Below are 26039 nucleotides of genomic sequence, written 5' to 3' on the forward strand. Positions count from 1 at the left end.
ATTTATGAAAAGTTAGTCCGTGTGATTGAAAGAATGTTTGTGTGTGTTTTAAAATTCTAAGTAAAACTATTTTCCTGCATAACTATTACCAATTTAATTTCCATCCACCATTAAAAAATTAAGGAACTGTGATTTGGAAATCTGTACTCTGTTGTGGATATTTTTTGAAGTCAATATTTTCTTAACATGAGGTAGCTTTCTAGCAGCATTTGGGTGCTGTTACCCAAAACAATGTGGTTTGGCAGCATACCAGGGTTTGGCAGTGGGGCTGGGGGAAAACTAGTCATCTAGAAGAATTATATTTTGTTGTAGTTAAAGATAGTCTTTAGCTATAGTGGAATGGATGGGGTGGGAAAGAAGTACAGCAATGAAGAGGCAGCATCTTTACAGGTAAGAAAGTAGCTATCTAATCTCTCAGCTGTTCCATTTCCTCCAAAGGAACATTAGCTGCTTTTAGTTCTCTCTAAGCTATTACCAAAATATAGAAACCCAATTCTAATATTTTACTAGAAGTTTTTTGATTATTGATTTGATTATTTTGTTGTTTTCGCTTGGTTGGTTGACTCATTTTTTTCTATGAAGAATTTTTTCTTGGAAGAAAGAAAGAATAGAAAAATAGATATTGATACACAAGGTACGATAGATATTAAATGAGGTGCTAATTTCTGAAGTCCCCAAATATGAACATCAAGCCAAATAAACCTTTGATTCCACTCTTCATGTCTTAAAAAATCTCATTTTTTTTGAAGTTTCAAATTCATTATTGCAGGACTGCCTCTACATTACTTAATCTGGTCAGAATATAAATACAAACATATGGCATGGTAGGCACATTGTATGGATATGTTCTAGTGGAATTGAAAGAATTCTCTAGATTTTACTAGAATGAAATAAAATCTCAGCAAAAAATAAAGCCACATGAACTCACTTGAATGAAATCAGTTCTTAGGGGATAAATGGCATGAATATTTGTGTTTTTTCTTGAACAAATAATGAGATGTTCTTGTGGTAATTTTCTTGATACTTCAACATTATTGTATATTTACATCTCTGTTCTTAACCTCTTTGAAAAGTGATTATGATTTAATCTGGGATAATGATTTTTCTCATAAAAAGTTTCCCATATTAACTAATTGTTCATTGTGATTAAATGTAAAACTCCTGGATCAAACCATCTATTTTGCATTGACTAGACATGCAGAGTGTCCTTTTCTATTAATTTCAAAGATTTGAAAAACACTGGAACTTTTGCTCTTGGAATTTGGAATACTTTTTTGGACTGAATAAGAATTTGCCTGCCCCCAGTGACTGTAAATTTGGACCTAAGAATTGCTTAAGGAGGAATTTTTTCATTTTCTCATTTTTAGAATTACTTGAAAGAGTTATTTTGCAGCCAATATAAATTATATTCAAATTCATACATTTTATGAGATGAGTATAGGTAAAATATGATTTGGCTGTTTTTAACTTAGACGATATTTTCTTGCATTTTTCTATTTAACAAAAGTGAAATAGAAAACAAATTAAAGGATAGAGTGAAAATGCAAAGAATATAGCAGTTCCCAAACTTAGACACACATTGGAATCACCTAAGGATCTTTAAAAAGTCCTGATGCCAGGCTCTGATCCTAAGACATTCTGTGTAATTGGTAGGAAGTGTGATCTTGGCATCAGCAGTTTGAAGAGATCTCTAGGTGTTTCTAATGTGCAGTCATGTTTGGAACCACTGTGCTAGGGAATATGCGAAGCAAAATATAAAGCTGAAAGCCCAGGCCTTTGAGAGTTTTGAGCTATAGCCTTTGACATCTGATTGGAGTTAATAGAACTGAAAGGTTACAGGGACTTTTTGTTACTGGAATTTACCTGATTTTTATTGGAATCTGGCCTGATTTGGTTGGGATCACAGAATTCCATTAAGGAGGTGATAAATTTTTGTATGCCTTTATGTTTGTTTTTCCTTGTGTCCTGTAGAATTTCAAGGGCCAAGGGATTTTAAAAATGGAAATTCTATTAATATATACCTGAAACTACTAATGAGACTAGAGTGGTAGTAATAGGTATTTGGTGTTCAGACTTCAGTTATTTCTGTTTGGAACAAAAGGCAATCATTAACAAGTATGGCAAGAAAGTAGGGCCTTCTATTCACCTCCAGCCCAATGTGTGTATCCCCCTTGACCCCATCAGATATTCTAGGGGATTTTGGTAAATATACCACCCTTGCTAAGTGTCTGAAAAAATCAACTTCTAATCAGCAGTGGCAGATGTAAGGTTTTCCTGGGACAGCTTCAAGACTAAAGGACTCAGATTTACTTACTGAAGTAAAAGGAAGGGATGGTAGAGGATTTCTTGGGAGATATAAGTGCATTAGGTAGTCCAAGGCTGAACCCAAGTTAATATAATAGTCTCTGAATGCTGGATGGTGGTCTGGTGGCTACAAAAAAGACCACAGAAATGAGAGTAATTCTCCACTTCTCTCTTTGTTTGAAATGACAATTTAGCCAATTTGATGAATAGGAAAAAGTACCACAAATGGTACCATCCATAGGTTTGATTTACTCCTTTATGATAGTAAAGATAGGCAAAATGAGACTGAGATGAAAATAAGTCAATATGGTCAAGTCAAAATGTTAGGATGAGAAAAACCACTTCAAGTTGGAATGGTTATTGTGTTGTGGGGTCCTTGGGAAGGGTAGATGTTCTATGGAAAAAGAGGTGTGGGCTAATAGATTAACAAACGATGGGCCTGGATTTGTTTTAACTGTATCTAAAACATATCACATTAATTTCCAGAAAGTCCCCAAGTGCTGTAGGGGACAGGGAGATGCTGACCTATGACAAACTGACTGGATGAAATTTTCAGACTAAAGTGATAGGGACTCCATCAAATCTTGGACAGTTTTTCACAAGCTCCAGCCTGCAAAATACAGCCCATGAATGGGCCTTGGGGAACATGTTTTGAAAGCATCTTCCCTCCTTCCTACTGCCTGTTAGTGTATCACAAAGGCAGCTGTTTAAGCTATGGTTAAGACCCTGGAGTTTACTTGGCTCCCTTTGTAGTTACTGACTGCCCAGGTCTGCTTAGCCCCTGAATTCTTGCTGGCAAAAAAAAAATCTCTCTTTGCTTTGTTAGGGTTTGTACACACACTTCCAACACACTCAGGAACCCCAGAAGAAAAACTTTTGGGGGTAGTGGTATTTTAGCTTTCTGTTAGAAGCCTTCTTGACATTTGCTTTCATCAGGAAAAACACTGTCCTATCACGATTCTACAATTAGTATCAGCTATACAGTCTCAGGACAGGCATTACTTTAATATTACTTGTGATTACTAGCGGACAGTTAGAGGTTTAATTCCTTTAGAGTTTTGTGTCTTATTCTTAAATTAAAAGAAAGATAGCTTCAGAAGGCTCCATATCCATCCCCTCGGGCAGTCACTGCAAAAGTGGGGTAGACCTCGTATGTTGTATATGCTGCTAAGTCTTGTCCAAGGGTCATGGCTTGCTTGAGGTGGGCCGTGGACACTGGTGCAGTTGGGTTAGGGACAGCATATCCTGGAGGGGGAGGCAGAGAGAACTTCATGAAAGATATTCAGATTTGCTCCCTGGTGGCTTCTCCTCTTCTTTTTGGATATGAAAATCTAACATATTACTTACAGCCAGAAATTAATATGTACATTTTAAAAGATGCTTTCAAGGGATATAATATCTGGACCAATTGGCTAGGAGACAGTGTTCCTTCAACCACTTGTTTCAAAGTAACTTCACACTCTGAGAATCAGAAACTTTGGGGATAGATTCCACAAGACAGAAACTTAACAGGGCACTGAGTTGATTAAAGCTTGGGATTTGGAACTTCTTCAGAGGGTCCCAGAATTTACAAGGGAGGGGAGGTGACTAATGGGTTGGTAGGTTATGAGAGGTGGGCATCTGTGGGCCTGGCACCACACCCCCATCTAAATGAAATATTGAAAGCCATTGCCTTTACCCAAGAGGGATGTGTAGGGACTGGGTAGACCAATAGGAGGAATATTTGAAGTTTTAGCATGTTTTCATATGGCACCAAAGATACAAACCCTAGCATGTCCAAATTTAGACCTAATTGTGAAGGACAAAAAACATTTTCTCACCCCACCATCTAACTGTCTTTGATGCATTTGGAGGCTTCATCTTCACCATTGGAGAACCAAGGGGTTTGAGTGGTAAGGAAATCATCATGTGCTTTCACAGTAGTTTTATGTCTACTGATTAACATTCACTGAGAGAAAAGAGTTTAACAGCTATTATTATCTAAGAGCAATACTTCCCTGTTAAATTTTTAGAGCAAAACCTGGCTATTTCTGAGATTCAAAATTGTAGAAGATGACAAGAAGGGAAAAGTATACTTAGGCAGCAAAAGGGGACCTGATTTCTTAAAAAAAAAAAAAAAAAAAAAGCCCATTTGGTTTCTGTGCTGTGGAAGTCTGCCCAAACTCAGACACATTGATTTCTTTCTGGTGGCTGCTCAGAAAATGATGGCAGGAAGCTTGCTGGACTATTTTATAAAAAATTGAATACACTCCTTGGCTCATGCACTTTGGGCAGTAATGCTGACTAATGCATTAGTAAAGTTTGGCATATTTTCCAAGGATATGAGAAATGTGTTAACAATTACTTAAAAATTTTTGGAAGTAGTATTTCCAAACTAAGTAAGTAATATGTGTGTGTGTGTGTGTGTGTGTGTGTGTGTGTGTGTGTGTGTGTGTGTGTGTGTGTAGTGTAGTGTAGATTTTATCTTCAGGGATTTTAAATTTTCTTTTCCAATTTGGCTAATTTTTTTAAGTGCAAAAGTATTAGTGTTTAAAACAGATTCTTCCCTTGGAAACTATTATTCTTTGCTTGATTCCACAGCAATGCTACAATAGATGCTCACAAATTCTTAGGCATTCCCAAGACAACTCTCATGCCCTAAATATTGTTTAGTTCTTGTAGGAGCAAATAGAAGTGAGGATAAGATAAAATATTCTTATGTTTTAAAGCAAATCTCTCCCAGTGAAAGCAAACTTTTAAATTCTCCAGACAGTGGCTCCTTTATTTTTATAGCACCTTCAGTTTGGTGTCTTGGGGTGCAACTGTTTGCAGGACAGGAGCTTGGTGTCCTCCAGAACTTAGAAGCCTGGGCAGAAGTCCCCAGTAGACTGACATGTCAATGCCAGGTTTTATGGAAAGCCAGCCAGCGCGGGGCTAATGGCCCTGGTACAGCCCAGCAGGGACCCTGCCCCATGCAGTGGTGGCTGTTGCCTTGGTAACCGTGCAGGGGCGCACCACCCATCCCCATGCTCTGCAGGTCAAAGCTGGAATAGAGGTCACATTCTCATGTGAGGCAGGATTAGTTTAGCCTCACCTGCTAGAATGGAGGATACAGTTCCAACTTTTGAGAAATAAAAGAAAACCAGAGCAAACCTAGGTGTTATGGATGTGAGGAATATAACAGTTCTCACATCTATGCATGACCAGTATATGAATTACTCAACTGATGGGAATGTCATATTTCTAGGTCTAGTTAGAACTCCCTGAATTGGTCTTATGGGAGGTATGCTGACACAACTAACTCAAAATGACAGATTTCTTCAAAAGAAATAAACTATTACTAAACAAAGAATGGAGTTACTCAAACTGCTAAAGAAAAATTTCCAAAATAAATTTCTGCCTGGTCCCCTTTCATCTCCAGAGGATTCATTTTTAATTATTAGCATTTATTGTATGTAATAAGTGGGGAAAGCCTTTTAAATGTGACCTTAAAGGCATATTGGCTTACAGATAGGCTTTACTTTAAGCAGTCAACATATGCTCCAGAGCAAAATTATAGAACAAAAAAATGAGGCCTGATATTCCAGGAAAGATATTGTAAGGATCTTTCTCTCTTTCCCATTCTTTCTCTCCTGCATACACAGTTTTGACTTAATTAAATAAAAATGTGATTTACCATTTCTTTCAGAAAGCAAAGTGATGAGGTGGGATTGAGTAGATCAGAGCTTAAAACTGAGGAGGATGCCCAAGGATTGCTTAAAAGCTGCTTGGCCTTGGCCCAATTCTTCAATCCTTCCAATACTTGGGTTTCTCAGTATACAATAGTCATTGTGCTAGAACCTATCTCTTGTCCTGCCATGAGCATTACTGAGATAATATAAAGCATGCTGAGCATTTAGGTGAGTGCCTGGCACACAGTAAGTGTTCAAAAGACACCAGCTATTAATAGGTAGTTCCAAACTCTCCTACTGAAAGTAAAAACAGAGCCAAAGCAAGCCAGACACAGAGAGACTGGTTCATTTGAGATCCCACAGCTGCTTAAAGCTGAGCTGAGACCCGTGGTGCGCCCGGCTCAGTTCTCTGGCCTCATACCTTAATGCGCACTCATGTGGCAGATTCTTTTGGAACACCAATGATGTGAATCAGATTTATTGTAGGTCGTGTTCACCAGTGATTCTGAGTCCACAGTACTAAAGAGGGTTTCTGCAGGGTGCCGATTCCCACGCAGTTTACCTTACCTGTAAAAGCGGGAGCGGTAGGCGCGGCCGCAGCTGCAGTGGGAGCGTCAGCGCCCTCGGTGGGAATGCCCAGGGTCTGCAGGGTGTACTCGGCTGCATAGGTCTTTGCTTCGTCCACGTAGGCGCTCAGCTTCGGAGGCGTGAAAGGGTGGCTGGAAAGCACAGGTAGCCAGGGTAGGCATTTTAAACTTGTGCTACTGAGACAAGTGGAAATCTACGGTGCTGTGAGCTTTTTAAGATGATTAGATAATGGACCTCTGCGTGGGTATTTTTCATTCTTTTTGCTTTTAGAGCTTCCAAATATAGATGCATGTGGGAATATCTGTCAATCGATCTAGAACCAGTGGTGTTTGAAGACATTCCTGTAGCATGCTTTTAACTTATTACATGGCTTTCCTAAAGTACATGTGAAACACAATGGTTCTAAAATATGTAGAAATCAGGTTTGAGGTAAAATTCCAAAAATCATGTCCACCAACAGAGAGGTTATATCTTTGGTCCAAAATTTAAAATGATAGGGCACAGTGGTAATCTATAAAATGGCAATTTCATAGGGCTCAACCTAAATACCACACATTTTAGAGAATGGCTATAATTTTCACTGCTTACATTTGCACTTTTTACATTTAACATCTGCAGTTTTCCATTGGTTGATTATACTACCCAGTTTTCATTGTCTGTATAAAATTTGAGAGCTTTGAGATGCCAGTCTGATAGCAGGCACATACATCCCAACTGCACATCTCAATGGTTGCATTGAATGAACAATGAATAGGTAGTATACTTGGATATTTACCTTATTTAGAAAATGGTCCAATACACTTAACATACAGGGGGCTCTCACACTTAACATTAGGGGGCTATCCCTAACATCTAAATGATCAGGGATTTGGAGAAGCTACGCACATGGCTGGATTCTGGCTGGCCAGAGCAGGAATGGTGATTTTGTATAAGAATAGTTGTCTTTGATCCTGTCCAATGGCAGAATGCAGTTGGTAAACTGGCTGTCCCCAGTTATTTTTCTGACAAATTTCTTCTAATATCTACAAGAGTAAAAAAAGTGATTTCCCTTTCAAATGTCACATTTGCATTATTTCCCCAGCTTGCAGGTTTTTAAATTCTAATCATCAGAGTTTAAGCTAATATAAGAAGATATAAAATGCCACATGGTTTAATGACTCATAAAACTTAAGATGAACTCAATTTGAACTCCATTTAAAGTGTTATATCTATTAATTCACAAAAATCATTTTCACACAATTTATTCTAATATGTTTTTAGTTTAGTCCATTAGCTTAAATTTTTACCAGTAGTTTAATATTAGGATTTGATATATTTATTCCATTTAAAAAATGATATTCCAGCACTGTGTGGCTGGATTTATCATTATTATCCTCAATCCTTCTGTTACTAATGGTTTAGAGAAAATTACCTAAGATGACTATTATTTTATATTTGTTATAGGGTTTTCACATTTTCAGAAAAATAAAGTTAAAAAGTTTAATGGGTTAGTATTTGCTGGTGAACATTAATAGATGGGTATTGAAAGTTGCAATGTCTTTGGCAAAACACCCCTTCTGGCTATTTTTACAACTATCTGATTTTTAGAATCTTTCTGCATGCTTCCCCCCCCACCCCTTTTCCTATCATTACTCCAAACTGAGTTTTGTCTGAAGGCACATTTTTTTTTCATCCTAAAGACATTTTTTGGTGGCCTACAAGCCCCAATGCTCCCACTACTCAGCAGATTCAGTAAACTGTGTAAAACAGGGCAAAGGTCTGAAAAACGTATCTCTTTGGGACAGAACAATGCCCCCAGGTGAACCTACGTATCTTCCTATCTCATGTGTTCTGATCTAATCCAGCTGCAATGGCATGACATTTTCCAGTTTATTAAATTTGTAGATGGCTCCTATCTTCTCTGTTAACTTTTTCTTTTTAATACTGTTAGTTCTGTAGTGACTCTTGTCATCTACAAAGCACTCTGTAAGGCTCCTGGGCAATAGTAAAATGCTTTGGCTGGCAGCCTGTCTGTTCATGCCTAGTGTGCTCACACATGCAAAAGGAGCACGACTTCTGCCTACTGACTGCAGGGTGGTACTCGACCCTCTGCTCTTGTTGGAAGTTCATAACTTTGCTATGGAGTTGTTAAGGCTCCATCTATGTTGGTTGGGCTTGGCATGGTCTTCAAGTTCTAAGCCATAGTTGCAGAAATTCAGAGTCAGTTTAATTAAATGACTTTGATTAGTCAATAGAGATGTTTGCTCATATGTTAATATAAAGCACGACCAATTTCTAACACAGGAATAATATCAAAAACAGAGATGATTATCCATACTATAGCAGTTCTTAGAACTGTTACACAGAGTTTATGATTGTTATTATTTTTTATTAAAAAAAAATTTCCAAGTCTCCGTGTACTTTAATTAGGTCTCTTGCCTTGGGTTTTAACCTAAGGGATGGCTAGCTTTTGTGTTTTCTGAGCAAAGCTCTGTCATGGCACTTACAAGATTTAATTGTAATTACCTGTTTATATGTGAGTATCCTCTTGCTGGATTGCCCTATGAATTTTGGTGGCAAAGATTGTGTTATATTCACTTTTCCATCTCCAGACCCTAGCACAATACTTGGTACATAATGAATATCCAGTAAATGGTTTTTGAATAAACAAATGATTGCCATTTACCATTCTGATAGGCATCCTGTTTTTAATTGCCTGGGTAGAGTTAGCAGAAATCTTAGATGAACCAATTTGTGTCTATAAGAAAGCCATTAATCCTACAAAAAAAAAATACTCAAAATGAGCTTTTAGAGAATCAAGTTTTCTGCTTGATATTGCGATCATAAGGCTACTTCCATGGATTGGAGGCCTACACATTTGGGGTGGGAGCAGGGATGTTTCCTTTAGGGTACACAAACTGTAACTGAGCACCTGGAAATTGTTACTCAGCCAAAGTGTCTCTGCAGAGAGACCAGCATGTACTGCACATCTATAGGGAACTTCTAAGGGTTAATATAGATCCTGTCTTGTGTGATTTTTAACTGTTATTCACTTTCCATCCTGGAACAACTTTTACAACTTTTAATTTTCCAATAATAAAACCTGCAGCCTCGTGCAGAAACATGGAAATTAAGAACTATGAAGTGAAAACAATAAAATGTATCATGCCACTACCCAAATTTAATCACTGTTGAAGAGTCAGTTTGATATGAGTGATGCATCTCATAGTTAATATGAGCAAAGATATCACTGTGGATAGCATGGTGTCTTCTCCTAAACAGTATTTCCAAAACAGATGTCCTAAATGGTCTGTTCATTCCTTGTCATTTGCTAACAGACCTGGCTCACATACAATAAAGATCTATCCTGAATTAGGGTTTTCCCTCCACTTTATATCCATTAAGGTATTGGTTGATAATTCTTAATAGCTCTCAGGATCTTTGCATTTCAGTGAAGATTATTTAAGGTGTCAACTCCATAATTAGAAAACAGAAGGGGTCTATAATGGAACAATGGCACTCAACACCCAGCAGTCTCTCACAGTCTGTTATGTTGATTGGCCACTTTATCTGTTTAAAAAAACGAAACAGAACAATACCATAGCCCAGGAAAGGATCAAGTCAAGTCATTTGATGAAAGGTGACTGATGGTCTTTAGCCTAACTTAAAACTTAAAGAAACTATCTTTGGAATATCATTACCTACCTGGGGAGCAAGTTTAATTCCTTGTGGTTTTAAAGTGACAGGGTTCATCGGGGTGAGCTCCATCCCGGGTAAAAGATCATAGAGTTTGTCTTCTCTCTTGTCTCCTTTGACCTGGTATCCACGACCCAGGCCTGTGTATGCCAAATAGCCACGGCCGCCCAGTCCTCTCACTCCCGCAGCCCCTACAGGTACATTCATGTAAATTTCTAGGGATGTAAGAAGGCATTAAACTGAATCAAACCACCAGAAAATCACCCTGAATCTTACTGTAATGGAAAAGTTAGCCCAAGTCACATTGATGATTGCTCTGAAGATGGGTAGAGAACTCTAGGATTCTAACGTAATGAAACTCAACATCACATGCGGTTCGCTTTAGGTGTCTTTTTTTTTTTTCTTTTAACAACTGTGGAAGAAAGCAATACTAACAAAGCTATTGATGAGTATACAAGTAACTTTAAAACTTTGGTACAGTGAAAAATTTTACAATTTCTGTCTTTAGTTAACCTTCTGTTGATTTTTTTTTGTAGACTAATAAATGTTGGGAAGGTGTTTATTAAAAAATCCCAGCATGATATGACCCCAAATATTAAAAATCAGTCTTGCACTTTGTCATTGATCAGTAGTAAATTCTAGCTCCCCAATAATTCCATCTCAATGACCTGTTGGAAAACCAGTATTTAGGAAACATATTTTTAAGTTGACCATTTCCTCTGTTATATTCTGTCAATGTGAGGCTTACATTTCCATTGAGTTTCATTAATAGATTCCTTTTGATTTTTTTGTTTTGTCACTTTGTTATCTTGATTTCCTATTGGTGGCACAAAGAAATAAAAAATTAAGTTGATTACCCTTCATCCATGAACATCATCATTGATTCCTTTCTTGTTATAAGACAGGTATTTTTTCACTTGAAGTTGAGTTTGCTTTTTTCCTACATTACAACTGGTTGACAACTTATATTTAAGGTATGGATTATTTAATGATGTGATTTTAGATTATAAATGCATCATGTTTTAGTGACATAATTTGTCTTCATACAGACAAATTATCCTAAAGGAAGTCCTGATGATTTCTTTTGCATTATAATTTTGGAGTGATTGTTTTATGAATATGGAATTTTTAAGGCTGTTGAAGACTAGAGCTCCTACGGTGGTCAATTCAATTTTCCTGAAAAAGAGTAAAACACATTAAGATAATTGTTTCCACAGTAATATGCTCTCCTTATCTCCTATATTGCTTGAACTAGCTGCAAACTGCTTGAATATTTGGAATTCTCATAGGGATCAATAGGAAAGATTTACTATTCAGCAGTCAGACTGAGGGATTTTCCCCCCTGCCATTTGGACTTTACTGTTTAGTTCTCTACATCCTGGAGAGACATAAGATGATTTTCTTAATAGCGTGACTTTTTAGAAGGTATAGCACATATTTCTTGGGGTAGGTCAGAGAAGAGTATTTCATATCTCTGTTAGGATATATTTATGGTAATTTGTGATTTATATATGATCATGATGCCACTGAGTCACCATCAAGTACATATGTGCCTTAACATGTTTTTGCTATTTGAGATAAATGGTTTCCATTGGACCATATTACTCTCACTTGAAAGTTTTTAATGAGTCATATATGACTGCAATAGGGTGGTCCAATGATAAGGGATATGCTAATAATTAGTTTGTGCAAATTTCATGAGCCTATGAAAATATCAAATGTGTGCATTAGACTCATTTGTATTATGTCTGACCACACTTTTTCAATAACCAGTTGTAATGTGAAAAAAGAGTCCTATGGAAAAGAAACTATTGATATAACTTTTGATTTTTAATAACCAATTTTCCAGTATTTTTCTCTCAGTGGACCCATCCAATTTATGTAAGGCTATTGCGATACATCATTTGAAATTGTAGAATTATTCTAGGGCGAGAGCTGATTAGTGTTACCTCTGACAGAAGGGGCTCGGATAATGGCCCTGTTGCCAAGATGTCCCTTGGTGGCTGGGAAATGAATGCTGGGAATTGCTGGATAGGCCTGGGGGGCATAGAAGACAGGAGCTCCGAGGTAGGTTGCGGTGGGATCGTAAACATGGCCCAAAGAGTAGGTGTACTCTCCTTGCGGCATGGTGCCCCTTCCACCCGTGCCTCGTGTGTACCTAACGTAACTGTCTTTGTCCACTGGTTTGGCTAGAGTCACTTCGATGGGGGACCCATCCAGCACCTGTTGTAGAGGGCAAGGAAAAAGCAACATGAAAAGGGGTGAGGACAGCCAAGTGTAGCTGAGCCCTGGTAACATGCCTCCTGTGAAGTGTGAGTTTGCTGCTATGTTGACTGGTCCACTTACATGTATCTTGTCTCTGAGTAGGTTTGTGTGTGCATGCCAGCTCAGTTTTCTGTGAGTGTTTTTGTTGGTAAATTGCACACCATAATAGAACAACAGGTTTGACAGTTACAAATTGCCCACTGTTCCTTGATACATTGATTATAAATTTAATCTAAATGTACTTAGAAGAAATTTAATTATAAATTTTAAGTTATATAATTCTAAGAAATCTGAGGTTAATTGTGGGTGGAATATGATCTGCACAACCTAGCACAGTAATATGAGGTTAAAAGAAACCAGTAAAGATATCTTATCAGGGGGTAACATCTTGGCATGGGCAGTCGAGTTATGCCTCTCCAGCTACCAGACAGCTAAATGTCTTACATCTTACAGCAGCTACAGAATAGGTAAGTTTTTACTGGAAAAGAAAAGAGGCTTAAAAGTGGAGCTTTACTTAAGGAAGAGAATTCAAGGAGGCTATTGAACTGTCCTTCACAGATCCTTGTACAGAAACCTTTTGATCTGCTTAACCATTGGGAGCTAATAAATGGGATGGTAGCCGCAGTATTGAAATTTCTCAAGTCATGCATGACTTAAAACTTGTCCTCAAGAATTATTGGAGTGGTTCTTGTCTGACATAAGTTTTTGACATTTTGCAAACAGATCCAGATGTTGAGGATAATGGCTGTGTGTAGATCTGCATTCATGACTCACTTTCATATACTGCTTGCATACACAAGAGACAAAATACAACCAATACTTGATGGATTGATGTATTTCTTATCAAAGAGACAAGCTATTGTGAGGAAACATTTGTAGCTTATTTCAAATAAGACTATTAAGAGCCTCTATTTTGTACAAAGAAAAGAAGTTACATAAAGTGTTCCTGAATAAATTTATGTTCATAGCAGCTCATGATTTCATGAGTGATTCAGTGGTTCCTGGATCATTGAAGTCTGCTGGATGAAGATTATGCTTCATAGTCATCCTAACCATTTTGGTCATCCTCTTGGGCAACTTTCTCTTAGTTTCATATATCTATGTAGCTTTTTAGTAGCAGGAGCCAGTATCAAATATGTTAGATGGGACACACTGAGAGAGAGAATCAAACTGATATTCAACTACTTTATACTGATGTTGATGTACTTAGAAGAAATAGACTTAGGAGTATTGAGGAATGGGGTGACCTTTGATATAAGCTTCTTTATCTTCAGTCTTGTCTTGAGGAAGATTGGAGACCCAAATAGGTCTCTGCTTATATGCATTTCCACATCAAGAGATATTTTTAATGGAATGATTCTTTACTTCAAATTCAGATTTCTTATCATAATAGATTTTATCTGTATTCCTCTGCTCCTCTAACAGTGTTTAAAGTCAATATTGTATTCACTTATTTGGTTTAGAGTTTCAAGAGCTAGGACAATATCTTCTTTATCTGTATGCTCCCAAGCCAAGCAAAATTTATTGTATATTATAGACATCCACAGGTATTTACAGAATAAAGAAATAATCATGTGCAAAGCTCAGTTCATCACCTTTCACTTTAAATGGGCTTCCCTTCCTACTTCGCTCACAGTATTATCTGGACTCCCATAATTAAAACCTATAAAGACTCAATCCTTCTTTCTTACTCCTACAGCCAATTAGTCCCTCTGTCCTTTGAATCCATCTCCTATAGTCCTGTGTACCTGTGTAGAACTCTCTCCTACATTCCATTCCTGTCCTAGTTCAAGCCCTTATTTCCTCCCATTTGGGGGACTGTCATAGCTTTTTAACTAATTCCAATTATATCTCTATCCCTACTCTGTAGACCTTCAATCTTAGTAGATTAATTTCCCTAAATTGTAAATGTGGTTATTACTCCATTGCACAAATTTTTCAAGATCTCATCTTGTCTAATAAATCAATTTTAGGCAAACTTAACTTTTGATTTTCCTTTACAGCATTATAGTTGAATACAATATTTAGTATATATTTGATAATAATATTGAATATATATTTGAGTACATAATATATGTATAATTGCAATAAAAATATCTAGCTATCAATATATCTACCTGTAAAAATTAGGAACAATTTGAATAGTTGTCCATTGTAATTATTCCAATGTAATTAGCATTTGGTTTATGATTGACTGTCCCTTCTTAGCCATCACCACATATCTTCAGGAATGTTTTCAAACTGAGAAACTAACCTACAAATTGTTTTCAGATAACACTTTTATGGTATTAAATATAACATCAGTGAAGATGAAATAATGTTCTGCTTCATAGACATGTAATTAAATATGCACTAATTTTTGGTTTGCAGTTTTTTAAAAAAATATTTTGGAGTTAGTACCTTTTCCCCCCATGACTCAAACATTTCTGGAGGCCCCGGAATAGCTTCTAAGCCCAGGCCCCACTGTGTCTGGAGGACCTGCACTGGGAGATCCTGCCTTTGGCCTCCACATTCACTCCCCACCTGCCCCCAGCCTCTCTGCTCTACATGGCGCCCTCTTCAGGGCTCCTGAGCCTTCTGGGTTGGATTTGGCTCATGCAAAGCCCTAGGAGGTTGGGGAGAGAGATAACAGTGAGTTTGGGCCATGTCTTCTCCTGGCTCCCTCTTTAAGAGGTTATGTTGGTCTGTCTCTATCCATTGACCAAAGATCACTAATTCTCTTGGAGATACACTCTATAAAATCCTTTGTCTTTTAGGTGTCCCATTACTTCTCCAACCCTTTGTCTCCTCGACTCCTGAGTGCCATGAGCCTTATGTTCCTGCACCATCTCCTTTGATTTCCCTACCCCCACACTCTCACTTTTGTAATTTGCTCATTTGCCACCTGGCTGCTGTTAGGACTGGTTGATGCCAGGTCAGACAAGAAGCCAGCCCTCTGTGCCTTGTGCATGATGTTCTAACCAAACTGATTTATTTTCACTGTTCTCCAGTCATATCTTGCTCTTTCCAAATTCTGTGCCTCTAAGACTGTCTCTCCTTTTCCATATTTTTTTCTTTTGGAATCCTGCCCAATTTCATGACTTCTTATAGATATTATCCTCTCATATTCATGACAGTTTTCTGATTCTTTATGGCCCACTCCTCCTTTCTTTGAATATTTTAATCTTTTTTTTAAAATGAAACTTACTGGATGTATTTTGCAAAAGCATTTGTGTACTTGTTATTCCTCTGACATACTTTTAGTTCTTTGACAAGCATTTTTGGTTTGATTCTTTTGGTATTCCAGACATTATTTTTAGCAAGATAAGTGGTCTACAGAAAGGTTTTAATGTTTATTGCCCTGAAAAGTAAACATTATATTGGTTTCTATATACAGATCAGAAGTAAGGATATAGAGATTAGTCTTTCCCTAGAACTTACTCTTGGCAAGGTGAACAGATTCTAAGCCTTCCAGAATTGGAAGATCAAACTGGGTAGCAGAGTGGTAACAGCTACCTTGACATCTTTTCTGATCATCAGTCTGCAAAATACTGTACTACAAAGGTGATGATCTCCTTGAAATATGAGAGAAAATTGGGATGGGGAAAAATGCCTTGAAGCAGTCTGTTCCAATCTCTTCTTTCTAAGTAAAGTGAGGTCTAGTGACCTGCCCAAATCAGCCAAGATTAGAGCTAGACTGGGTATATGAGCCGCATCTCCACTATGTTGTCCACCACTCCTATCTTACTTAAGTGGACTGAGGGAGCCGTGTCAGAGTCAGAGACAGAGAAAGCCTGAGGGAGGTAGATTTTCAGGATTGTTCTTTTGAGTAAAACATCCACACCAAACTCTGATGGTATCTGTATATAATTTTTCTTTGTCTCACTTTACCTTCCCATTTAAAGCTTTCATAGCCTCAACTGCGTCTTCTCGGTTATTGAAGTGCACAAAAGCATAATCTCGGATTTTCTTCACCCTCTCCACAGCACCTATAAGTAGAATGAAAGTAGCCACATTAGTAAACTTGGAAGAGATCACATTGAAAATGATGTATTTTACATTTAGCTTCCAAGAGTATTTGACTTTTTTTTTTTTGAGGCTCCATATTTATGTAAGGACCTCACTGAGAATATTTCCTATGTCCAGGTTTAAAATTCTGCACATTCAACAAAAGATTTTGTTTGAACTTTTTTTAACACCCATATTCTGCCTTATAATTAGTTATGGATTTGTGTTTTCCACTTTTTAGATTGTAAGATCTTTAAGGGTAGGAGTAGTATCTTATCTTTGTTGAATTGAATTGAACTCAGTTATTGGTCATCTTATAAATATTTATTTATGTGATTATCTTTTTTAATTGTATTGCTTTCTCCTCAGAAAAATGCCTTTTTCTTTTGGTTTTTATATAATAAAATTTTGGAGTTAGAGACTTGAACAATGATGTACTTCAATTTTTCTTTAATTCATTTTACCTCTATTTTTTTTAACTTAAAGATTAAGAATCCTAGTTCTGACAAGGTAAATGAGATTTGTAAGAGTTCACAAAGCTAAAAATTAGAACTCAGGTTCCCTATCTCCTTATCTAATACTTTTTTATTAAAAAAAGGTGATTTCTAAAAGAACATCTGAAAACTAAGATAGTTCTTTACCATAGTGTTTATAATATCTAAAGGTTGGAAATAATATAGATAACCACTACTTCTACCTTGAGGAATAGCTTCTATAGAAACATACATATGCAAAAGGATCATATGCATAAGGATATTAATCACACCACTGATGAAATAGAAAAATAAAATGACTTAGTGTCCATTTCATGAGAGTGATGAAATTTGATATCTTCATATCAAACAACAGTGAGGAGTCTTTAGAGAGAACCAATAGACCCATATATACTGGGAAAGATTAGAGAATTTTTATTAAATTTAAGAAATTAAAAAATAGTAAGTGTAATATTATGTCACCTATGTTTTTAAAATCCCAACCCATGTATATGTGCACATAAATATCAACACACACAGAGAACTGGAAAGATAGAGGCCAAACTGTTAATAGGGGTTACTTCAGAATTGGGGAGAATAAAGGGGACTTTCATATTTTAATGTATGTTCTTTGGTATTTTACAAATATTTGCAAGGTTTATATATATTTTTTCTGTGATAAAAAAGTAAATAAAAAATCAGCCTAACCTGTTTTTATGGAAACCACTATGTCTGTTGATGAAAACATAAAAATAAAAAGCATTGTACCAAGTTGGTTGAACTTTATGTTTTATGTTCTAATATCAAAATGTTAAAGAATATTGTTGCTCATTCAATTTTAATAATAGAACTTTTGCCTAGAGTAAAGGGAAAATGGAAACTTGTTTAATATTAACTTGTTAGCAGGTTGGCATGCCAAGTATCCTCTTTTCATTACATTCCCTTGGGTGTATCTTAAGATACTGGGTTTTCCTCTTCTGTTCTTCATTTCCAGAGAAACATAAGATGGGACCCCGTGCCAGGGAGGATCAAAGGAGGGAGTAAGTCCTCTCCTTTCTTCCTCTCTCTAAGTTCAGTTATCTATCCTATTAGACTCAAGGTCACAAAGACAATTAGACTTTCCACTCTATCACATGGTTCAATGGCTATTAACTCTCTACCTTTGGAATAATGGTAGGGCTGTCATGCAAGGATAATTTAAAAACATTATGGCATTTCTCCACTCAGCATTTAACCCTTGACTTCTTATGATAGTGGTTGTATAGAGTAAAATTATCTGGCTAGGCTCACAAATAAAGGTATTTGAGACCAGGAAGCATGTGAATTCCAACTGAACTTCCAACATGGTCTCTTATGCCTTCCATGTCAGGTGGGGTAATTATCGTGACAACCTCATGGCTGGTCTTGGTAACTGAGAACTACAGCATGGGCCAATGAGGACCTCTACTTTTCCAGTCTTTGCTCCATTCATTCTTCAGTGCCATCCTCCATCTAGGTCCCACTAGACTCTTAGCTCTCTGAGAGCAGGATCTGCTTCAGGGGCCTCTCGGCACTGTCTCGTGCAGCTCCTACCTAGTGCCTGTGTACAGGGGCCACTCAATAAATATACCTGGAATGAGGCAATATTATCAGTCAATTCATACTCCAACTTCTAGCAACCATGTTAGTTAGGTGATATTTCAGATATAATGAATTTAGATGTTCTCAAATTCTGCTTTGGATATTGAAATTGGCTTGCATTTCTGAGTGATAATGTCCAGCTGCACCTGCTCTTGGAGATCTTGACATATGAAAACTTAGCCTTATAAGACAGAAAATTAGAAAGCGAGAGTTTGTATTAAAAAAGGCTGGTTTTCTCTACCTGGCTTATTTTAATATGTTCCTTATTTAATTTATAGGAATTTGTGTATTGATTGAACATCACTTGACAGAGGGTGAGGCAATAAAATATCAGTTGTCATATATCAGCAATGATGAAAAATACTCTCAAATCATAATATAGGGAATTGGGAAAATACTACTCTGTTATCAACTAGTCAGTAGCACACCAGTTACCTGAAGAGAAACATACCTGCAATCCAAAGGGAAGGTTATTGGAGAGTCATGGTTTTCCAAGTGTGGTCCTCAGACCAGCAGTATCAACTTCACCCCAGAACTTAATAGAAACACAAATGCCTGGGCCCCTCCCTAGTCCTACTGAATCAGAAACTCTAGGGGCAGACCAGCATTCTAACAAGACCTCCAGGTGATTCTGATGCTAAACTGTTTTAGGAATATACTAAATGACTATAATTGGAATTTCAGCAGATACCCTTAGGCTATCCTGGGGAAGAACATACATTTCCCGCCACAGTTTCTGTTCTGATTATTATCTATATTTTTAGGTTAATCAGGGTTAGAATTATACATGGTCAAATATTTGCTGGGAATATTCAGGTTCCTTCAAAGGACCAAACTTTAAATAGAATTTTTAAAGCATCATTCTCCTGTTTCTCTCCACAAATCTTTCTAGGTAAGTATAAACACATCCTTTCTGCTGGAAAATACATTAGTTAGCTCTGACTTGTTCTTCCCAAAGCAATGGCTGCTAGTCATCTCTCCCCTGCAATTCTTAGTATTTTGTAGGTGCCAAAAAGAAGCCACACATCATTATAGAGCCCTGAGCATTGTGCCACCAGCCTGAGAGAGAAAGGCAGAGGGAGACAGGGAAAGAGAGGAAGAGAAAAAGCAGGTTTAGCATTTATTATTTTCATTATAATTAATAGGGCCTAGGCATGTGTCTCTCTTCAACATGCAGATGGGGAAAGCTGATAACCAGGGACTTTGAAAGGAAGTAACCTTTTAGTAGTTTCTCATTCCAGCCCTTTCCCCCCCAAAAAAGGTAATGTTTCCATCAGAATTAATTAGATAACAGTGAGAAGTATTATTCACTATGGGAAGGTAGAAAGTCAATGCAAAGTGGGAGGTGCTGGTGCAGCAATATTTATACACACACATGTCAAGTCCTGTTTCCAAAACTGCAACAAATTCAGATCTCAGCTTATATGTCACTTTTCTGCCCACCACAAGTAGGCTGTAATTGCTCTTATTCTTCTGGAGCATCTTAAACTCTTTCCATACACACAACACCCCTGTTAGCAGCTCCTGCAGTGCTTGGCACATAGGAGCTACTGAAGTAATGACAGCTGAATGAATGAATGAATGAATGGAATAAGGGTGGGGTGTGGCATTCATAGAGTTGTACAGGACATGCTCACATCCAGGATTTGCCACTTGCTAGTTGAATGACTCTTGGCAAACTACTTAACTGCTCTGGGTCCTGGTTTTCTTATCTTTAAAACAAAGGATGGTAAAGTAACCTACACTGGTGGGTGGTGTTGGTAAGTAAGTGCCGCTGCAGTGCCTGGCAGCCAGTCCTTTGCACCTGTAGTCTCTGCATTGGTTATGGCCTCAAGCTGGGGAAGGAGTCACACCATTACACTAAAGTGGCAGGGGAGGCTGAGCTCCTAAAGGCTGGAAAGAGACAAACCCCTGGTGAATTTTTAAAAAGACAGGAGAGACAGTCTCACTCATTACCTTAGGATGAATCATCAGTTTATTCTGTTCTACCTGACCATTGCCCAGACTGGAAACAGGCCACACGAGTACGTGAAGCGAATCTTTTCAGGCGATTGTCACATGCTTATCAACAGCCCTCACAAGCTTATCAACAGCCCTCAGAGTTACTGCCTGGACATAAAAAATGCTCATTTATGGAAAGGTGTCACCACAGGGTAAACTTAGGCTAGAGTGTGTTCCAAAGCCCACTAATCCCACAAGGTATCAGTCAAAAAACAGGAGCCATGGTCCAAAATTTGGGAAATGAGCCACCTCACATCTCTTCTTTTGGAGATTTCCAAAACATACAAAAAGGTTAAGGACTCTGAACAAGTTCCAAAAGTAAAAATCTGTTTAATGTTGCCGAATCTGTTTTTACTTATGTAACCATGGACTCATTTTATCAGTAGCATCTAACAGTTTATAGAATGAATGTTCTGCAGAAATGGTTTTGGGAAGTGTTTGCTTGGATATTGTTTCTTGAAATGTTTTACCTGTCTCAGTGTTGTAGTTCCAATATGAGGAAAATGATGGGGAGTCAATCTCATGGCTTTAAATTGATAATGAATAGTATTGAAGAGATGAGCAGCAACCATTTATCGCCTTCCACCTTCCTTCTATCCGTTTTCCTTTCTTTTCACTAGAATGAGTTTCCTAGAAATGTCACCTCCTTACTCATGTACCTAAAGTCATAATCATATTCCATTAGACCTGAAGTTCTTAACTGGGGGCAGTTTTACCCTCCAGGGTGTATTTGGCAATGTCTGGAAACATCATCTTGGGGGTTGTGACTAGAAACCTGGATGCTGCTCAATATCCTATAATGCACAGGACAGACTCCTACAACCAAGAATTATCTGGCCTAACATGTCAAGAATACTGAGGTTGAGAAACCCTGTGTTAGATCTCTAGTGATGGTTATGCATTCTTTAAAAGAACAAATATTTATTGAGTATCTGCTATGCTCCCAGCACAGATACAGGGGCTGAGGAGACAATAGAAGCAAAAAAGAACTCATGGAATTTATAGTTTAGTGAAGGAAATATATATTCATTAAGTAATCACATAGATAAATGTAAAATTATAATATTGATAAATGTTATAAGACCACATGTCCCTCTTTTCTAATCCAAAGGTAGGAATGTAGTTTTATGGTCTGCATGTAATTATGAGAATAAGAAATAAAATCTAGCCTATTTAAAGTTACGGGAAGTCATCTCAAGCATAAGTGTTTTTAAAGTATATTTTGAAAAAGTAATCTTCCATGAGATGTCTTACCTGGTTTGATATTGTTGAATTCTTTCTCAATCATCTCTTCAGAGGTGGACAGCATTAGGTTTCTTACATAAAGGATTTTCACTGAAGACATTGTATCTTCATCCACTTCTACTTCTGGTTCTGCCCAGTCGACTGCAATAGGATGTCCCCATAACTGGATTCTTCCTGGTGGAAAGGGTCACAAGTATGATTGATGATATGGAAATCGGGACAACATCATCTCAGTTCATAGTGGTGGCCTTTTAAATGGAAATGACCCTTGAGGTCTTGATTGAGCAAGAAGACCAATAGTAAAAGAGGCGATTATTGATTTTAAGAAACATCCTAAATAAATGTAAGAGCTGCGTAGAAAGGAGTTCTGTATGGCTTATTGTAATGATTGAGTATAAAGGGAACTAGGATGCAGTTTGAAATGGGAGAGGAATGAGGCAGCAGTGGGCAATGTTTGCATCTTAGGACAGTTCTCACAGGGTGAGGGGAGTCACTGAAGGTCAGATGGCAGAGGGGAGAAAGGAAAAGAATGGACTTAGGGCTCAGACATAAGAGCCTGACTTCAGGAGGCACTTAAAAGAATACAGTCTAAGTACATATGCTATTGTGATTGGTGACCAGTTGCCACCACTGAGCTGTCCAAAAATGGTGCTTGGGCAAGGGTGGGTGGGGCTCAGGCACCCTAGTTTGGTCAGGGCTCTGACCAGCTGTCCAAATTAGGAAAACAGAGAGCAATGGAACAATGTATGACAATAAATTAAATTGTTTTAAAAGGGCAGTTATCCATGACTACATATAGTTTTGTAATCCTATAGTTGCCAATTGTTGAGTGTCTTGCACTATGCTATGTGTTTCTCAGATGCTTTCTCAGCTCCTTTTCACAGTAACTGCGGAGAGGGGAATGGCGTTCTTAATTCTACGGAAGAGGAAGTGAGCCTTGGAGAGGATAGCTTGCCCAGCCTGTTTCGTGCCTCTACCACTCCCTTTTGTTTTTTGTTACCCAGCTGAACCCCTATACAGTGCAGATCCATGCTGAAGTGATGAGAGGAGGGTGAGGGTCAAGGTAGTTTCTAAATTTGGAAGAAAATCTTGTTTGTTTTTATTAGTTGTTTGGGAACAAGCTATATCCAGGAAACAACAAAAAGCTTGAGAGAACAAAATCAGAAATTTTCAGTATCAATAAAGTTTAGTTGTTTAATTATTACACATGGGAGGCAATTACTCTCAGTCAGAATGCATATTTTTATTCTTTGAAAATCAGCCAATGAAAGCATATGTGGCGTTGACATTCTATAACCCCAGCAAATCACAGGCACATCCTCAGGAGTTAGCTGCTCCTGGAGAAGCTGGCTGCCTGGTTCGGCACTGCATCCCAGAGAACTGTGTTCATTACTTTCTTCCTTGCCCTCCCCTCTGCTCCTCTTCTACCCCTTCCCCTCCTTGTCTTTCCATTCCATTGCTCTCCTTCCCTTTCTTTTCTATGCTTTACATAGGCTTTGCTGATTTTCTTATTCCAAGTTCCCTAAGGCTCCCAGGTGACTCTGGCTTTGTAGCTCAGTGGTTCTCAACTTTGGCCTCATATTGGAAGAAATTAAACAAATACTGAAACCTGGGTCCACTCAGTGGTGTGCTGGATCCAGTTCTTTTTCACTTGCAAGAACAGACTGTTAAATTTTCAGAATTTTGTAAGCCAGTTGATGTCACCTTGGTGGCTCAAAATCAGCCACAGAGGGAGTGTTAATACCATGGAAATCCTCAAATGCTACAAATAAGGGCTTTTGATTTTCTCTGGGAGTTGGCTGTTAAAGATTTACCAGCTCATTACTCAATTTTGATATAAGTGGTCTGGACTCCAAGATTCTTAAAATTATCTCAATAAATTCAGCCAAAATTGAGAACACATTGACTTTTGCCTTGATTGAATGTAATGATTGAGTATAATGCTTCATAATGCTTGAGTATAAAACTGAACACATAGCCCATTGGCTTTTGCCTTCTGTGGATAAAGTTGAAGGTTCCTATGGCCAGGATTCTCACCGGGCCCTGGTTGGCTAGCTCACTACAGATGTGTAGGCAATCTGTCATTATTTACTCTATATAAAGAGCTCTGCCCAGTGCTCTGGGTGACACGGTGGCACGGCTTCAGGAGAGCAGAGATGAGGACAGAGACTGAGATAGCTGTGGGGGTAGAGAGGCCCAGAGGACAGCTGTGCAGACAGAGAGGCCCAGAGGCAGGAACCGGCTTGCTGCAGGCAGACTCACTCTGAGTGGACAGGATTCTAGTGATTGACCTGCCACCATGGGAATAATGTTGGGTATAAGTCCTTTCACCCCAAGAATGTTCCACTATCATTTCTTTGGTCACATTGAATCCATAGTGAACTTGCCCAGGGCTGAAACCCATTGGCAAGATACCTTCCTAGCCTGGGACCATGATAAGCCATCCACAAGCCTGAAGATCTGCAAAAGGTTCAAGTGGAAGTATAATAAGCACTGATTTCCACAAACATCCCTATGGAAGTCAGGGTTGTAGATTCAGGAATGTGGGCTTCGAAGTCAAACAACTTCAAATATCAGATCAATAATCCTGCCTAGGAAACAGTCTTTGTAAGCATCAGTTGCCTCATCTGTAAAATTGGGATAATAAAAGCACCTACTTATTAATGTGAAGACAAAAGAAGATGCATTTAAGGGACTTACCTTATCACTTTTAAATGAGGATTCAGTAATGCACTATCTTCTTGATATTTTTGTATGTTTTCCTCAGAATATGCACTGAAGGTTAGATATGATTTTTTAGACTTCCCCTTGTCAGTTAGAAAACAGCAATGCATACTGTAGATGCTTAATAACTTTCCTTACTGAGTTGTTCCCCAGGTGTTCCTGTTTACCTCCCATGCAGGTGAATGGCTAGTATCAGTAGTTGGTGGATTTAACAGTGGATCACAAACTGACTCCACAATAGAATCATCTGGAAAACTTAAACACCAGTGCCCAACTTGGCTCCTCCCAGAAGCCAATTCAATTGATTAGAAGTTGATTTTGTTACTGTTATTGTTTAAAAATCTCTTTGGGTGATTGTCTTGCCAATGGGTTTCAGCCCTGGGCAAGTTCACTTTGGATTCAGTGAGACTGAGGAATGACAATGGAACGTTCTTGGGATTAAAGGGTTTATTACCCAGCTTGTTCTCCCAGTGATAGGTCGAGCACTAGAATTACATCTGCATCCAACAGTCTGCAGGCCTGTAATCCTCCTTCATCTCTGCCTCCACCCAGAGCCCTGGGCAGAGCTCTTTATATAGTGATTCAGTCAATAATAGCTTATTGCTTACAGGTGTGGAAGCAGTAGCCTAGCAGCAGACCAGTTACATCATTATGTAGTTCAGGTTCAGGTGAGGATCCTGGCCACAGGAACCTTTACTTTATGCACAGCGATTCACATTTGCAGCCCATGATGGACAATCACTGATTTAGATTACTGGTTCTCAAACTTGTGTGTAGGAGCAGAATTATTCTGGAAACATTATAAATGCAATGTAGGTAAGTTGGGGTTCCTACGGCCAGGATCCTCACAGAACTTAAACCATCTGATTATGTAACTGGCCTGTTGCTGGGCTGCCACTTCTGCACCTGTAGGCAATAAGCTATTATTGCGCTATATAGAGAGCTCGGCCCAGTGCTCTGGGCGGAGGTAGAGATGCTAGTGCTCGACCTACCACTGGAGAACAAGCTGTGTAATAAACGCTTTCACCCCAAAGAATGATTTGATGTCAATTTCTTTGGTCACACTGAATCCATAGTGAACTTGACTGGGGCTGAAACCCATTGGCAAGACAATTGGTGAAAGTTGGCGGGGTTCACTGTTGACCAAGGAAAAAGGCTGCCCTTATGGGAGGGGTGCTTCAGTGGGCTGCCCCTGTGAATGGGGAAACAGTGGATCATCCCCCAATGGGTGTGTGGCCTGAGGTGGCTTGCCTCCTAGAGGAATGGGCCCCACCCCAGGACTGGAGGTGAGTGGAGGTGACACCTGAGGCAGTAGGGGGGGCTCTTGGAAGAGTGAGTGGATCCTTTGAGAAGCAGAGTGCCTGTGAGGCAGTGGGGACTGTGGGTTGGCTGCTTCTCACAGTATTAAGAAGGTCTACAGAGGAGACCCAAGAAATGGCAGCATGAGAACAGGAGCTGCAAACTTCACTAGATTCCCTTAGGAGGGAAATGGCCTTGATGCAAGAGG

At 38.4% G+C, this 26039-nt stretch overlaps 1 protein-coding gene across 4 annotated transcripts in view; it reads right to left on the bottom strand.

Moving 5' to 3' along the window:
* Positions 1-551: 551 nt before the first annotated feature.
* A1CF (APOBEC1 complementation factor) overlaps positions 552-26039 on the bottom strand; it is an 80998-nt gene continuing 55510 nt past the window's right edge. For 3 of the 4 annotated variants that reach the window (XM_036924017.2, XM_036924019.2, XM_036924018.2), the window contains exons 6-12: positions 21818-21982; positions 16353-16450; positions 12167-12440; positions 10227-10432; positions 7428-7564; positions 6522-6673; positions 552-3549 (exon numbers count right to left, since the gene is read on the bottom strand). In XM_036924017.2, coding sequence (XP_036779912.2) covers positions 3398-3549; positions 6522-6673; positions 7428-7564; positions 10227-10432; positions 12167-12440; positions 16353-16450; positions 21818-21982 — 1184 coding nt within the window. In that variant the 3' untranslated portion in view covers positions 552-3397. The remainder of the gene's footprint in view (positions 3550-6521; positions 6674-7427; positions 7565-10226; positions 10433-12166; positions 12441-16352; positions 16451-21817; positions 21983-26039) is intronic. The other variant, XM_036924020.2, reaches the window with a different exon arrangement.

Source organism: Manis pentadactyla, chromosome 8 (genome assembly GCF_030020395.1).
Source record: "Manis pentadactyla isolate mManPen7 chromosome 8, mManPen7.hap1, whole genome shotgun sequence".
Classification (NCBI taxonomy): Eukaryota; Metazoa; Chordata; class Mammalia; order Pholidota; family Manidae; genus Manis; species Manis pentadactyla.